The 17060-nt window shown below is 36.0% G+C and overlaps 1 protein-coding gene and 1 pseudogene across 1 annotated transcript; both read right to left on the bottom strand.

Moving 5' to 3' along the window:
- Window positions 1-433: 433 nt before the first annotated feature.
- On the bottom strand, window positions 434-1469 carry LOC109092110 (cystatin-like). Its single transcript, XM_042730136.1, has 3 exons — window positions 1208-1469; window positions 649-759; window positions 434-578 (listed from the first exon to the last, which is right to left on the bottom strand). The coding sequence occupies exons 1-3, from the start codon at window positions 1406-1408 to the stop codon at window positions 501-503; spliced, it is 390 nt and encodes a 129-aa protein (XP_042586070.1). The 5' UTR covers window positions 1409-1469; the 3' UTR covers window positions 434-500.
- Window positions 1470-10869: 9400 nt separating this feature from the next.
- On the bottom strand, window positions 10870-11978 carry LOC109064282 (annotated as a pseudogene).
- Between the last annotated feature and the right edge of the window lie 5082 nt (window positions 11979-17060).

Here is a 17060-nt window from a genome sequence, read left to right as displayed (position 1 = left end):
GAGAGTAGTTGCACTTGCATGGCCAAGATGCGTTTCAAAGATGGCCACCGAGTGACATGACTTGTCTTAAGACTTTGATGCTGTTAAAGACATTAAATTGATTCAACATACAGATCTCAAAATGAATGAACGTTAACTAACGCATTTAACCTCTTTCATCCATTTAGCATTAAATATTTTCAACAGTTTCAATTGAAATTGAAAATTATTTTCATGTGTCATGTGCCAGCTGGGAGCACATAGACATTGTTCAATCATGCTTTAATAGTAAAGGGTATGCTAATATAGAAACATGCGTTGTCTCATTTAGATATTTCTACAAATTATAGCTTTGTTTTCCAGATAATCGTCTCAAGCGTTCTTTTGTTGACAGGTTCTCAGGACAAAAGGTCTCCATTTTATCAAGAATAAAAGACTTCGTTCACCATTATTACCAACAGCAAGTAAATTTTATTGCTGCTTGAATGTTAAAACACCCCAAACTGCACTCGTCACAAGCTCTACATGCAGGTGTTTTCAGTGACTTTCAAGGAGTTTAACCATGGCTGGCTCCAGACCGTTATTTTGCACTGAATGACCTTGAAGAAAAAAAAGAAAACTGAAAATCGAGAAATGTAGACAATAATATTGTAAAGTAGAGTGTATCACCTGTGCAACATTGGCATTCTTCGGAACGGCACACATGGTCTTAACTCCACCCTTTTTGCAGCTGGTTATGTCCATCTTCACAGTGAAGATGTATTTCATGCCAGCAGCAACCTGGAGTGTCAATCAGAAATGTGTTCAGACATAGTTGGGCCAACCCGGAGTTTAAAAAAAAAAGTCTGGGGCCTAAAGTTCTTCTTTAATTTAAGTTAGGGGCAGTCACCACTGTTAAAGTCATGCTGGAGAAAGCCCTCTCACTTTTCAAGGTTCAATATTTATTGAACAGGTGTAGCAAGTCACACAAACAATCCTTTACTCGCTTACTGTATATAAGATTTATGTAGCATAAATATCTTTCAAGTTGAGGCAAACAGTTCTGTTGTTATATTTTTTCAACTGGGAAGTTTTTTATGGTTGTTATATTTGTCAATTCTGAACAAATCTTTACGTCATCATTATTCAGTCATGACAGCGTTTTAGGAGAAACTTTATCACTGGGTTTGATTCAGCGACGTTCCCAGTTTAAACGATTACAAACCGAATCAACGTATGAAGTACTTACTTGTTGTTGAACCTTGATGACTTTGGAAACTTTACGCACAAACACATCGTTGCTTTGCCTGTTGTAATGGTCCACTGCGAAGCGTAACGCCTTCTGAACATCTTTATCGTTAATGTCTGCAGCTACAAGGCCTCCAGGAATCCCAGCGCTCTCCACGACCAAAGTCACGGCCAAAAACAACACAATCACCTTAAGATACATGCTTGAATGGGATTACTTGACTCAAACAGCCTTGATTTCTTCTTGTTCCTTGTTATGTTGGTCCGTGTACGTTTTGATAGTTTGTTTTTTCATTTGAAACACAAAACAAAATAACGAGAAACCACCTGTTTTTCGTTTGTCGTTTCAAACCAAAAACAAAGAAACTGTAAAAACAGAGCCGTCTCTCCCGTTTTTGGTTCTGAATCCAAAAACGAAAAATGACAAAACCAAAATCAAATAACGGTCCGATTTTGGTTTTTTGAAATTCCTTTTTTTTCCATTTTTTCGTTTGAAGATCTACATTGAAATACAGACAGGTTGGCCACGTGACCCGGAAGTAATAGTAAATATGGCCTATCAAAATAAAAGCCAGTGGTAGTCTGTGAGATTTAGAACAAGATTCTGGTGGATTTTGCTAAAAACAATTTGATTTTATTATGTTTTTTTTTTTTTTTTTTTTTTTTTTTAATTCTGCCGACACCCAAGCGCATAGCTACACCTTGAGCCTACGCAACTTCGTGTCCCAGCATGTACAATCGGCCCGAGCTCGGCTGCCCCGCGGCGTCTGCGGCTTATTCGGCATCGGCGTGTGTTTAACCGGGCCGATTGTGGCCCGCAGCTCGCTCTAGCACATGCATTTTTGTTACGGCTGTAAAGCACTGGGCCTCACCATAAAAACCGGCTCCGGATCTGGACCACTTCTGGAAATGACTCGGCTTAGGTTAAATCAAGGATGGTTTTAATGAGCAATAATAACATTAAAAAATATTTTTTAAATTGACGTAAATTCCTGACCGTATCTGATAATGAAGGACATCGACTATATTGTCAAAACAAAATATATGCGGTAAATAACAATTAAATAGTGTTGTTTTGCACAGAGCATTCTTTAATATTTATACCATAGCAAAAAATATTTAGTCGTCATGAAAATCATTCTTTACATGTATGTATTTTAAACATGCATTCGCGCTTAAGCTGACATAGACGCGCAATAGGCTATAGATGGTGCGACCATGGGCGCGACCGCACTTCTCCGAAGCACAGATTGCGCATAGAAATTGCGTGACAGCGGTAGGCTATTATACTGAGGCAGCTTTGAAAAGCTGTCTATGGAAAAGCTACAGAAAAGTTTGGGCCCATGGTGGGTCTATCATTGAATACCGCCTGATGAATTTTGTTTTTCTAGTACCTCATATTAATTCACGTATAATAGTCTTCTTTGAAATGTGTACCTTGAAATGTTTTGTTTCCATTCCAGATTGATTTTAAAGGCTAGTTGTTGTCAGCAATTACTAGGCATATTGACAATGATAAGCAGAATAGCCTATACTTAACAACTGCCATCATTATTTGATACAAGACCACACTATGAGAACACCTAAAGTTTTGATAATATTTATGGAATATAATTTATGGAATTCTACTTTTACATACATTTTTCAGATAAAGTTCATGTAAGCATAGTGATGCACAGTTCACTTCTTCTCCATCATCTATTGTGATATCTGTCATTGCACAGTCCAAATGATATATTGAGCTGCAGTCAGAGGGACTGAAAGCAAACAAAAGTTGAATGCTTATGCTGATTAAGACACACATGCTAGGTGTACAGACACATTCTCATTTCTTAATTTTATGCCATTCTAAAACATTTTTATGTTAACATTGAAATATAAAGACAGTGCTGCAAGTCTGATCATAAGTAAGGACATTCAAAGTATGGACAGATGAGGTCACCACCAAGGAGAGCCTTGAGGATTATACATCATCAGTGTGACACGTTACATCAGCAAATGGTGGTGATCACCTGACTGGAAACATCACAAATTGTCATGGGATGTGCACGGCCCAGGACCGGAGGGCTCTGCAGCGGGAGATTAAAACTGCTCAGAAGATCACTGGTACCCAGAGCCAAAAGGATACAAAAGGACAGTACCCCCCCCCAGCCACAGCCTGTTCATCCTGCTGCCTTCTGGGAAGAGATATAGAAGTTTCTGCTGCTGCCCGCACCAACAGACTGCAGAGCAACTTTTCCCCCCAAGCTATCAGACTCTTAAACTATAGTTCATCCTCAGCACTGCTCCACTGATCATAGTTTATTTCTGTTTACCATTTTTATAATTACTTCTATATTAGCCTGATAATGTCTGCTATGTACCAGAAGGGGGTTACAAACTCAATTTATACTTTATACTATTATATATATTATATTGTGACAAAATATACCCACCTACCTTAAAGAAGAATAAAGTGAATGTTTTGGAAAGGCAGAGTCAAAAGTTATGACCTTAAAATGATTGAAATGTTGTGGAAGGATGAGGAAGCAAGCAGCTCATGTGAGGAAACCCACCAACATCCAAGAGCTGAAGCTGTTCTGTACAGAGGAATGGGCAAAGATTTGTCCAAGTCAATAAGCAGGACGTATCAAAAGTTACTGGAAACGTTTTGTTGCAGTTATTGCTGATGTAATCAGCGTTGACAGCCTGTTTTTAGTAATGTAATTATGTTTTTGGGTTTTCTTTTGAGGACCTTGTAAAATGTTCTTACCTTAGGGCTTAACAAATGTTCTGCAGCCATTGATTGTACATGCAATGCCCTTGAAAGCATGTATGTGCTATATAAAGTTTCAAGACTTGTATGGATTCTCTTCACTTGCATGACACAATCGGAGTTTTGTATGTTATACAAACTGGAATGTGTATAGAGAAGAAAGATTCACACAGTATATAGCACACTGGTAAATCATTCTTTTGGCCAGATGGCCTACATTAGGATTAGGACATGTCTGATGTGAGTTTGTTGTCTGAGCTGCTATAAGAAGCTGATAGCAGTGTTATAATCAGGTTAAAACAGAAGCAGGGTTTAACTCTGGGCTGGGTGAATGATGATGATGATAACTAGGCAAATAAAATCAAAAACAAAATAAAATGAACAACAATAAATACATCTGTATCAGTAATCTTGATTTAAAACAGTTACCAAAGACACCATACAGTCAGTCATTTAAATACTGCCACCTGCTGATAGAAAGGGGGAACAGTTATCCATTACGGTGGAAACCACATTAAATGTAAATTTAATTATATAATATAGCGCTAACAGTAACAACTCTGCACACACAATAAGTTCTTAGGTTAACCTATATTACCAACTGTGTTGAGCCAAACAATGCGCTCATTAAACGTGACTGGTGATGTCTGGATAGGCACGATATTAAATAGCTGTAATAAACTACTGTTGCTAACATATTTATTCCGGTCCAGGTTTATATAAGGCTATTGATTTTTCTTCTTCTAACGTTACTCTGGTATAACGTTAGCGCTGCATATTATGACCGTTCTAAAAGCTTGGCTTTTATTTTGATAGGCCATATTTCCTATTACTTCCGGGTCACGTGGCCAACCTGTCTGTATTTCAATGTAGATCTTCAAACGAAAAAAATGGAAAAAGGAATTTCAAAAAACCAAAATCGGACCGTTATTTGATTTTGGTTTTGTCATTTTTCGTTTTTGGATTCAGAACCAAAAACGGGAGAACGGCTCTGTTTTTACCGTTTCTTTGTTTTTGGTTTGAAACGACAAACGAAAAACAGGTGGTTTCTCGTTATTTTGTTTTGTGTTTCAAATGAAAAAACAAACTATCAAAACGCACACGGACCTATGTTGACAAGTAACTGCTAACAGTTCTGCTTAATGAGGTTATATATATATACCTGCGTGTAGGGGCGGGGCGTTGTACTTCTACCAATCAGATTCAAGGAGAGGCAGTGGGTTTGGAAAAATTAATTGCTTTGTCTTTTTTAATTTAATTACAGCCCTTGTAAGGCGTGCACTGTGTTGGAACATTCTTTTTAGTCTTCCTCTTTGCACATGGCAATTAACTGACATTATTTTGTGATAATTTTATTCTTATTCTATTTGTTATTTGTTTTGTTGTTTTTTATTACTTTTTTAACTTTTTTTTTATGGTGTGGTGTGGGGAGTGTAATATATAGTATAAAATATAATATTCTTATATCATTCAATCAACTTCAATAGACTACCACATGCTAAATTTTGTGGAAGTTTTATTTTGGAAATATACTGTATAAAACAGATGAAAATAACCCCAAATGTAACTTGCAGCGTTTGTGCTAAGATGTATTGTTAAAAGCCTGTAAAATAAAAAACCTAAATACATATGAAGTCTCAAAAAATAAAAAATAAAAAAATAAAAATAACAGGCATATTTTGCGCTGCATTCAAGAGAAACTCCTTGTACTTTTTGACTGAAAACAGTTGATCTTTTTTTTTGGTGAAAAATAAAATAGTTTCTGTGAAAACATGTTTTACTAGTGTGTCACATTACTAGATATTTGTACATCTGTGCAGTGAAAATGTTGAACAGTTTGAGAATGGAACCTGCAACAGAAACCGTGTCGGTGGTAAAGGGGTATAGGAGCATGTAAGGACCTTGATTTTTTGATCTGATTGTCTTGATTTTTGTCGACAGCCAGAGGTGGCACTAAATTTGACAGACAGTCGCCTTAATTCTTTACACAGGAAAAACCCAGCCTTGAATGAAAAACATTTAATATTTCATGTAGAAATTTCTTCAAATTCTGATAAAATGTTAGAACCAACAGTCTTGTATAGCGTGGTTGTGCTTCGGGTGGTTCTTGAAAGAGTCCCAGCTCTAGGTCCCTTCTGATGCCGTCGCCTCCTCTCTCTCCCACTTGTGTGCTTTCTGTACTGTCCTGTATATAAAAAAAAATTAAATAAAAATAATAAAAAAAAAAACAATTAAAAAAAACACCAAAAATAAACACCCAAAATATCAACTTTGATACTGTGAAATCTTTAACCGAAAAAAAATATAAATAGTAAATAAATACAAATTCACTTCACATTTCAATAACAGTGGGGTTGGAAACAGTGCACAACACTATTTATTAAACACTTATTTAATGTATTCAGATGAAAGTTTACAATATTAAATTCACAAGCAGTTTTCAGAGCCCCTGGTTACACGGTTTTAATCAGAATCCTAACTATAGTGTATTTAGTAAAACAAATCAAATCAAATTAAGTACATTTTTATTAAACTAAGTGTAATCAAAACCTATCACAAAAAGGTCAATGAATCTCTACCAGAAGTGACAGTGCAATGTAGCAGATAAACTATTCCTTACCGATTTGCCAATAATAAGCTGGATCCTTGATGACTGTACAAGGGGAAAGAAGAAATGGTTTACTGAAGTTCTTAAAAAGCAGGAAATTCTTTTTATACCATTCTTTTAAACCAGTGGTTCTCGAACTTTTTATACCAAGCACCAACTTCTGAAAATATTTGGCTCTCCAAGCAGCACCATAATGACCAACAATTTCAGTATCGCAGCAGGGCTAACTATTCAGCTACAGCTCTGCACAGCTCAAAAACGAGGCAGTTTTATTCCTAATAAGAATATTTGTTGTCAGCCACTTTAACATTGTGAATACACAGTTTGAACATGAACACTGCACTGTGCTTACATACAGGTAAATAAAAAAAGAAAAACTTGATTACATTAAAGTGTTGTACCCAACGTTATATAAAAACTGTACTGTACTTAAATGTATATTTAAAAAAAAATAATAATAATAATTTTCCACATAAAGAACATTGTTTCTCCTCTTTGCCCCGCCTTTCTGAAACACGTCGATTTTTACAAAGCTCATCGGTCGGACAAACGAGATGTGCTCTGATTGGCCAGCTATCCAGTGCGTTGTGATTGGCTGAATACCTCAAGCATGTGACGGAAATGTTACGCCTCTCACCATACTGTGATGACGTCTCCCAGCAGACCAGACATAAACATTAAAACCCTTTAAAACAATGCATTTGTTGCATCCACTGGGGACATAAATACTGATTATAATGAGAGTTATAGTTCTACGTTTTAAATTCTTGAAAAATTTCAACTTTACTCTCGTAATTTCGACTTTTTTCTCAATATTACGACTTTAATCTCAGAATTTTAGTTAAAAAAAATTTTTCACAAAGACGCAGTTGTACACTGAAGTGTTGTACCAAAATTTAAATAAAACTGTACTGTACTTAAGTTTTAAAAAAAACCCTTTACTCAAAAATTTAATTTAAATGTTAATGAACATTAAATTTATATTTAGTGATTACTCTGCATACCACTAGAAGGAGCCCGAGTAGCACTAGTGGTACTCGTACCACATTTTGAGAACCACTGCTCTAAACAATCTTAATTCTTTTAAATTGTACCGACATTTGAGATTGTTTTTTTTTAGTGTATAAGAAAAGTGTAGGTTATCTTTTGGTCTATTATAGGGTTAATTTTTTATCACACCTACTGCATGGCATTCACATGAGAACAATGTGAAAAATCTCTAAAAGACAGACATTAACAAATTACCAGCAACACAACAATTTTAGTGTCAGTGGGAGCATAGTTTCATGCCACAGAGCTTCTCTTAAAACCGCAGACAGTTGACAGACTTGTCAAGTCACCTTTATTTATATAGCGCTTTAAACAAAAAAGATTGCGTCAAAGCAACTGAACAAAATTAATTAGGAAAACAGTGTGTCAATAATGCAAAATGACAGTTAAAGGCAGTTCATCATTGAATTCAGTGATGTCATCATCTCAGTTCAGTTTAAATAGTATCTGTGCAATAATTTGCAATCAAGTCAACGATATCGCTGTAAATGAAGTGTCACCAACTAAGCAAGCCAGAGGCGACAGCGGCAAGGAACCAAAACTCCATCGGTGACAAAATGGAGAAAAAACCTTGGGGTGAAACCAGGCTCAGGGGGCCAGTTCTCCTCTGACCAGACAAACCAGCAGTTCAATTCCAGGCTGCAGCAAAGTCAGATTGTGCAGAATAATCATCTGTTTCCTATTGTCTTGTCCCGGTGGTCGTCTGAGACAAGGTCTTTACAGGGGATCTGTCTCTGGGGCTCTAGTTGTCCTGGTCTCCGCTGTCTTTCAGGGCTGTAGAGATCCTTTCTAGGTGCTAATCCACCATCTGGGCTGGATACATACTGGATCGGGGTGACTGCAGTGACCCTCTGACTTGGATACAGACTGGATCTGGTGGCTACGGTGACCTCGGAATAAGAGAGAAACAGACTAATATTAGCGTAGATGCCATTCATCTAATGATGTAGCAAGTACATCAGGTGTTATGGGAAGTGTTCCCAGTGCCGGTTTAGCTAATTAATGCAGCCTAAAAATCCTTTAATGGATTTGGATATTAGAAGTCAGGTTAAAGAGATGGGTTTTTAATCTAGATTTAAACTGCAAGAGTGTGTCTGCCTCCCGAACAATGTTAGGTAGGTTATTCCAGAGTTTAGGCGCTAAATAGGAAAAGGATCTGCTGCCCGCAGTTGATTTTGATATTCTAGGTATTATTATTAAATTCTTCCTCTCCTATAGTAGAGAATGAGTGGAACTGTTCCTCAGGGGATCTATAGTGCACTGTCTGATGCAATACTGTAGCTGACAGCTGCATGGTTACAATTTTATCTCTAATAGTATCGATTTAAGAAGTAAAGTAGTTCATAAAGTCATTACTGCTGTGATGTTGGGAAATGTCAACACTTGTTGATGCTTTATTTTTCATTAATTTAGCCACTGTATTGAATAAATACCTGGGGTTATGTTTGCTTTCTTCTAAAAGAGATTAAAAGTAATCAGATCTAGCAGTTTTTAATGCTTTTCTGTAGGATAGGTTACTTTCCCGCCAAGCAATACGTAATACCTCTAGTTTTGTTTTCCTCCAGCTGCGCTCCATTTTCCGGGCTGCTCTCTTTAGGGTGCAGGTGTGCTCATTATACCATGGTGTCAGACTGTTTTCGGTAACCTTCCTTAAGCGTAAAGGAGCAACTGTATTTAAAATGCTAGAAAAGAGAGCGTCCATAGTTTCTGTTACATCAAGTTATTCTGAGGTTTTGGATTTGCTAAGGAATTCGGATACATCAGGAAGATTACTTACAAAGCAGTCTTTTGTGGTAGAAGTGATGGTTCTACCATACTTGTAACAAGTAGAATTTACAGTTTTAGCTATATGAAGTTTGCACAAAACTAAATAATCTGAGATATCACTTGGCCGCATAATTTCAACACCATCAACATCAATTCCATGTGACAGTATTAAATCTAGAGTACAATTTCGACAATGAGTAGGTCCTCAGATGTGTTGTCTAACCCCAATAGAGTTCAGAATGTCTATAAATGCTGATCCCAATGCATCTTTTTCATTATCAACATGGATATTAAAATCACCAACAATTAAAACTTTATCTGCAGCCAGCACTAACTCGGATGTAAAATCAGCAAACTCTTTCATAAAGTCTGTATGGTGCCCTGTATACAGTAGCCAGTACAAACATCACAGGAGATTTATCATTAACAAAAAGTGCTTTCGTAAAAAGGGACCTGATATTCAATAAGCCAAGCTTTATCATTTGTTTTTCCGTATTGCATCTTTTTTTTGTTGTTGTACCTCAATTAAATTGTTGCTCTTAAATTGGTTTGAACGTTTTTTTTGTATTTTCTAGTTTGGTGAACAGACGGTCTCTATAGTGTGATATTTAGGTGAAAGTCTATGTGCTGAGAATTAACTGACTTCTGTGACGTGAGACACCTATCAGACAGTCAGTTTAGCCAGTCTGTCTGCTTCCTGACCTGGGCCCCAGTTAGTCAAGTACAAACTCTGTGCCATATTTCTAGAGAGAAGAGCGGCACCACCCCAGGAGGGATGAACACCATCTCTTTTCAACAGTTCAGGTCTGCCCCAAAAGCTCATCCAATTGTCCATGAAACCAATGTTATTCTTGTGTTCTTAGCTTAAACTTGTGTATTTATAAAAAAAAAAAAAAAAAAAAAAAATAAAAAAGCACTTTCTGTACTTCTTTTGCACTACTTCAGGCATACATGTGTTCATTTAATAAAAAGCAGGAAGTGATCACTTGGTCTAGATTTTTTTTTTAAACTGCTTAAATTGGCTGTTCAATCCAAGTTGTTTGGGTTTTTTTTTTTTTTTTTTTTTTTTAAATGGGACAAAAATTTTTTATTTAAATGTAAATGCGAACAGAGATATTGAATATCAACAGCTGACAGAGATAATTATTCTATCACCCAGCACTACACAACATACGGATTTAAAAAAAAAAAAAAAAAAAAAAAAAAAAAAAAAAAAAAGGGTTGACTGACAACGTTAAAACTGACCTTTTCAATGTTGAGGGTGGGTGATGTGAGGGATTGTTCTATCATGTTTTAATAGTAAAGAATAATCTAATATGCATTCTCATTTAGAAAATCCTACAAATTGCAGGGGTTTTTTTTTTTTTTAGAGCAACAGTCTAATGAGATTACATAATTGTGTTAAGCTTTATCATAATTTGATGACATGTTCTGAGGACAAATAAAGTTTCCATTTTATCAAGAATAAAGATTCAGTTCACCATTACCAACAGCAAGTACATTTTATTGCTGCTTGAATGTTAAAAAGCTCCAAACCGCACTCGTCACAAGCTCTACATGCAGGTGTTTTCAGTGACTTTCAAGGAGTTTAACCATGGCTGGCTCCAGACCGTCATTTTGCACTGAATGACCTTGAAGAGAAAAAAGATCCCCTGAAAATCAAGAAATAAACAATCACAATATTGTAAAGTAGAGTGTGTCTTACCTGTGCAACATTGGGATTCTTCGGAACGGCACACATGGTCTTAACTCCACCCTTTTTGCAGCTGGTTATGTCCATCTTCACAGTGAAGATGTATTTCATGCCAGCAGCAACCTGGAGTGTCAACCAGAAACATGTTCAGACATAGTTGGGCCAACCCGGAGTTTATATTTTTATATATATTTATATATATATAAAAAAAAAAAAAAAAAAAAAAAAGTTCTTGGGCCCAAATTTTCTCTTAAATAAGTTATGGGCAGCCACCACTGTTAAAGTCATGCTGGAGAAAGCCCTCTCACGTTTCAAGGTTCAATATTTATTGAACAGGTCTAGCAAATCACACTTAAACAATCTTAATCTTTTTTTCTATTTATGTATTTTTTTTTTTTGTGTATAATTTGATTTTTAGATGTGGGGGAAAGTTTTGTTTTGTTTTTTTTGTTGGGATGGATTTTATGTTTCTGAGATTTCACAATTCTGAACAAATCTTTACGTCATCATTATTCAGTCATGACAGCGTTTTAGGAGGAACTTTATCACTGGGTTTGATTCAGCGACGTTCCCAGTTAAAACGATTACAAACCGAATCAACGTTTGAAGTACTTACTCGTTGTTGAACCTTGATGACTTTGGAAACTTTACGCAAAAAACGCATCGTTGCTTTGCCTGTTGTAATGGTCCACTGCGAAGCGTAACGCCTTCTGAACATCTTTATCGTTAATGTCTGCAGCTACAAGGCCTCCAGGAATCCCAGCGCTCTCCACGACCAAAGTCACGGCCAAAAACAACACAATCATCTTAAGATACATGCTTGAATGGGATTACTCGACTCACACCGCTTTGATTCTTTCTTGTTCCTTGTTATGCCGACAAGTAACTGCTAACAATTCTGCTTAATGAGATTATATATATACCTGCGTGTAGGGGCGGGGCGTTGTACTTCTACCAATCAGATTCAAGGAGAGGCAGTGGGTTTGGAAAAATTAATTAATGCTTTGTCTTTTTGAATTTTAATTACAGCCCTTGTAAGGCGTGCACTGTGTTGGACATTCTTTTTAGTCTTCCTCTTTGCACATTGCAATTAACTGACATTATTTTGTGGATAATTTTAGTCTTATGTGTTATTCGGTGTGTCCTTGTATCTTACACCTTTAACCCTTGATTAATCAGGCAGGGTAAGGATAGTCAAATCTAGCATAAACCATTAAATACTCGCGGGTTTTTCAGAAGTGATGTAGAAGACTTTTTTGTTGTTGTTTTTGTTTGATGATCAATGTGAAGTTATGAAGTTGTTGAAAATTTAATCTTAATAATAAAATCGATATATAATAGTTGCAATCAAAATCAGATAATACAAACATTCTGTTATGAAACTCTAAACAGCAATATTGGAGGTCTGTCAAGTGCTCCTCGTTAGGGTATCAGGTGTCCGTCAAACTGAATGCAGGCAGCATCTGAAGAGTGGTTTACTCCTCAGACCTTTTATACTACTTTTTGGGTAATTCCAATTATATATCAATGTCTGTAACTCATGATGGATGTTCTTCATCTGTCTGTTACATTGCTGTCTGCATCTAGCACTCTTCCTCTTCTTTATTGTAGTCTTTGCTCGGCTCACCTCAGCTTGATGTTGAAACACGCTCTCTTCACTCCTGTGTACCCTCTTGTGTACTTTTGTGGTTGATTGTATAGCATCAAACTCATAAGCCTAATTTCACAACAAGTCTTTGTAAAATAACATGCATATTTTGCGCTGCACTTGCAAGAGAAACCCCTTGTACTTTGACTGAAAACAGTTGATCTTTTATTTTGGTGAAAATTTATAGTTTCTGTGAAAACATGTTTTACTAGTGTGTCTCAAGATATTTGTACATTTGTGCATTGAAAATGTTTAACAGTTTGAGAATGGAACCTGCAATAGAAACCGTGTCGGTGGCAGCTTCAGCTCACACATCAGTAACACTCTTCTGTTTGGGAGAGAGAAGGAAAACGGACAAACGAAAAACAAGGCCAAGGTAAAACAAGGAGAAAAAGCAGTTACTCCGTACACAAACTTATACAGAGGAGCATATGAAACGCGCCAATATTGATTTTATAACAACTGAAACACAAAAATATGGTTTGTCAATGCATACCTGAATAGAGAATGTATTTTTATATAGACAGGTCGTCACAACAGCTTCAGCTCACACATCAGTAACAGTCAACAGAAATAAAATCCCAAAGTACACCTGGGGTGTATTCCAGAAAGCAGGGTTAACTTACCATGAACTAAACCCTGAACTCTCGGTTGATTAACCCCAAACCTTGCTTACTCTAGGTATGTGGTTCCAAAAACACATCCGGGAGTAAGTTCATTCAACTCAGAGTATGTTCCTGGTTAAGGACTCAAGACATTCTCAACAGAGCGACGAATCGATGAGTTGCTATGGAAACGGACGCTAAGAAAAAGCGCGCCATGCTGTTTCTTTCTTCTTCTTTTGTTCATTTGTAGTTTACATGCTTAGTGCATATCGCCACCTAATTGAATTTGTATTTTTTCCCATTTAATCTTTAATCCCTAAGAAGAATATGAATTATATTGTTTGTTTTATTCCAATTATATATTAAGTCATATTAGATATGTATTTTGATTTAGAATTTAGACATTATATAAAATGCCTCTCCATGTGTGAGATAACATGTAATAAATAAAATAAATAAATATATACATAAGTTAAACATTACCTTGTCATAGTCTTTTATAATTTATACAGATAACTCTTATATATGCCAATAAAAGAAATAATCATATTAGAATAATATATTACCTTATTTATTACTTATATTAGTGCTTCCTCATTAACATTATTTATATATATATATATATATATATATATATATATATATAATAGGCTATATTACATATTGTAATAATGTTGTGCGCTAACTGTCACGCCCACTGAAGGCTCGCTGAAGTGAACTAACCCTGGAACATAACCTGCTCCGGAGTTTTGAGTTGCTATGACTACTAACATACCCTGAAAGTTACCTCTGTTTTTGGAACCGAAAGTTGAGGTTATCCGCTTACTTCCTCTTAAACATACCCGGGTATGTCACATAACCTGCTTTCTGGAATACCCCCCAGTTCACATCAATGAAACATGTATGTTAAGTATATATGATCTTACATCTGTAAACAACAACAACAACAAAAAAATAAAACCAACTTAAACCATGTATTTCTGTGTGTGAATTATTTTCAACCAATGCTAATTATTAATCTGTAGCATGGAACACAGCATACCTCTTCCGTTCGGGAGAGAGAAGGAAAAGACCGCTAAGAGAACAATACAGCAGATATGGCTGTCTGGACTGAACCACTTTGTTGTTAAAGGAGAGGGTGAACCCATCACCTCCTGACAGACCCTTTTTTAATGTATTTTTACAAACACTGGTTTCAACAACTATTGAAATGCATTGAATGCATAAACAGGAAAATCTAGTGAAATCAAACTATTTCAAACTAATTACAGGAGCACGTAACCACCTTGATTTTTTGATTTGATCGTCTTGATTTTTGTCGACTGCCAGAGGTGGCACTAAATTTTATGTCTTAATTCTTCATGCCTTGAATGAAAAACATTTAATATTTCAAGTAGAAATGTTTCTTCAAATTCTAAAAAAAAGGTTAGAATCAACAGTCTTGTATAGCGTGGTTGTGCTTCGAGTGATTCTTGAAAGAGTCCCAGCTCTAGGTCCTTTCTGATGCCGTCCCCTCCTCTCTCTCCCACTTGTGCACTTTCTGTACTGTCCTGTATTAAAAAAAAAAAAAAACACCAAAAATAAATACCCAAAATATCAACTTTGATATTGTGAAATATCTTTAACTGAAAGCAAAACAAATCATATACAATATTTTCACTTTACAGTTCAATAACAGTGGGGTTGGAAACACTTAATGTATTCAGATGAAAGTTTACAATATTAAATTCACAAGCAGTTTTCAGAGCCCCCGGTTACACAGTTTTAATCAGAATCCTAACTATAGTGTATTTAGTAAAATAAGTCAAATCAATTTAAGTACATTTTTATTAAACTAAGTGAAATCAAAACCTATCACAAAAAGGTCAATGAATCTCTACCAGAAGTGACAGTGCAATGTAGCAGATAAACTATTGCTTGCCGATTTGCCAATAATAAGCTGGATCCTTGATGACTCTACAAGGGGAAGGAAGAAATGGTTTACTGAAGTTCTTAAAAAGCACGATTTCTTTTTATACCATTCCTTTAAACCAGTGGTTCTCAAACTTTTTATACCAAGTACCAACTTCTGAAAATATTTGGCTCTCCAAGCAGCACCATAATGACCAACAATTTCAGTAGCGCAGCAGGCCTAACTATTCAGCTACAGCTCTGCACAGCTCAAAAACGAGGCAGTTTTATTCCTAATAAGAATATTTGTTGTCAGCCACTTTAACACTGTAAATACACAGTTTGAACATGAACACTGCACTGTGCTTACATACAGCTAAATAAAAAAAGAGAAAAACTTGATTACATCAAAGTGTTGTACCAAAAGTTAAATAAAAACTGTACTGTACTTAAATTTAAAACTTTTATATTTAATTTTAGTGATTCCTCTGCGTATCACTAGAAGGAGCCTGAGTAGCACTAGTGGTACTCGTACCACATTTTGAGGACCACTGCTTTAAACAATCATAATTCATTTAAAGGGGTTATATGATGTTGCTAAAAAGAACATTATTTGTGTATTTGGTGTAATGAAATGTTTTTGTGGTTTAAGGTAAAAAACAAAAAAAATCCTCATGAAGAACATTGTTTCTCCTCTATGTCCCGCCTTTCTGAAACACGTCGATTTTTACAATGCTCATCGGTCGGACAAACGAGGTGTGCTCTGATTGGCCAGCTATCAAGTGCGTTGTGATTGGCTGAATACCTCAAGCGTGTGACGGGAATGTTACGCCCCTCACCATACTGTGATGACGTCTCCCAGCAGACCAGACATAAACATTAAAATTCCTTTACAAACAAGGCATTTCTTGTATCTAGTGAAAACATAAATACAGATTATAATGATTTTATGAATCTTTTAAGTAATTGCAATTATTAAATATCCTCATTTGTGATCGGAGAAACAAACAGTAAGCCTACTGTACACTTCTTAAAACTCTGTTTGAATCGTCAGTGGCAAATTATTTAAATGTAAACATACTTACAGTCTGTGAGTCAGAACAGCGGGGCATTGTAGTCTCTCCCAGGATCAGGAAGGTCAGGGTATATTCTGGCAAACCGTTTACCAATCACGTTTAGCAATCGGCAAAGCAAACTGTGGTACATGCCACTACCAACACGCGATGGGTAACTCGCAAAGCACATTAATCCTTGCTGTTTTTTTCCCAGACCCATCACGATACCCGTGTGAAATACATGTGGGCCAGATGTGGGCCGGATCTGGGCCGAAACTGTTGCTGTTGTGGGCCGGATCTGGGCCGAAACTGTTGCTGTTAGGTTAAAACATTTCAAAGTAAAAGTTCATGCAAACAGATATTAATAGACAAGTTTCAGTCAAATATTTATGGTTATAGCAGAATCCAGTGTTAAAGTAGAGCGCAAACAATTATATTTGGAACATTACAATATTGTATCCAATATGCGGTCACTTCAGCGTATTCATTCCCGGGCTAAAGAACACACACTTTTTTAGGGATCACATGCATAGTTATGCACAATAAAGAGTACAATATACAACAAACACAATATAAGAAAAATCAGATATAGTTTAAATGTCCTTTGAAATAACAATGAGCACTTGTATTGGTATGCTGGTAATTTTAAGTAGATCATTAATTATTAAATACATTTACATTTTGTCATTTAGCAGAAGCTTTTATGCAAAGCGACTTACAAATGACGACAATAGAAGCAATCAAAACCAACAAAAGAGCAATAAAATTCAAATGCTATGATAA

The sequence above is a fragment of the Cyprinus carpio genome, chromosome B8 (genome assembly GCF_018340385.1).
Source record: "Cyprinus carpio isolate SPL01 chromosome B8, ASM1834038v1, whole genome shotgun sequence".
Classification (NCBI taxonomy): domain Eukaryota; kingdom Metazoa; phylum Chordata; class Actinopteri; order Cypriniformes; family Cyprinidae; genus Cyprinus; species Cyprinus carpio.
The sequence above is the reverse complement of the archived record's forward strand: the minus strand, read 5'-3'. Positions and strand labels throughout refer to the sequence as shown.

Excerpts from the sequence above, each read along its gene's own strand:
- LOC109092110 (XM_042730136.1), bottom strand. The coding sequence starts at position 1,408 with ATGTATCTTAAGGTGATTGTGTTGTTTTTGGCCGTGACTTTGGTCGTG. Across the intron at positions 760-1,207 it reads TCATCAAGGTTCAACAACAA|GTTGCTGCTGGCATGAAATA; the intron begins GTAAGTACTTCA and ends TTGACACTCCAG. Across the intron at positions 579-648 it reads AGAATGCCAATGTTGCACAG|GTCATTCAGTGCAAAATAAC; the intron begins GTGATACACTCT and ends TTTTTCTTCAAG.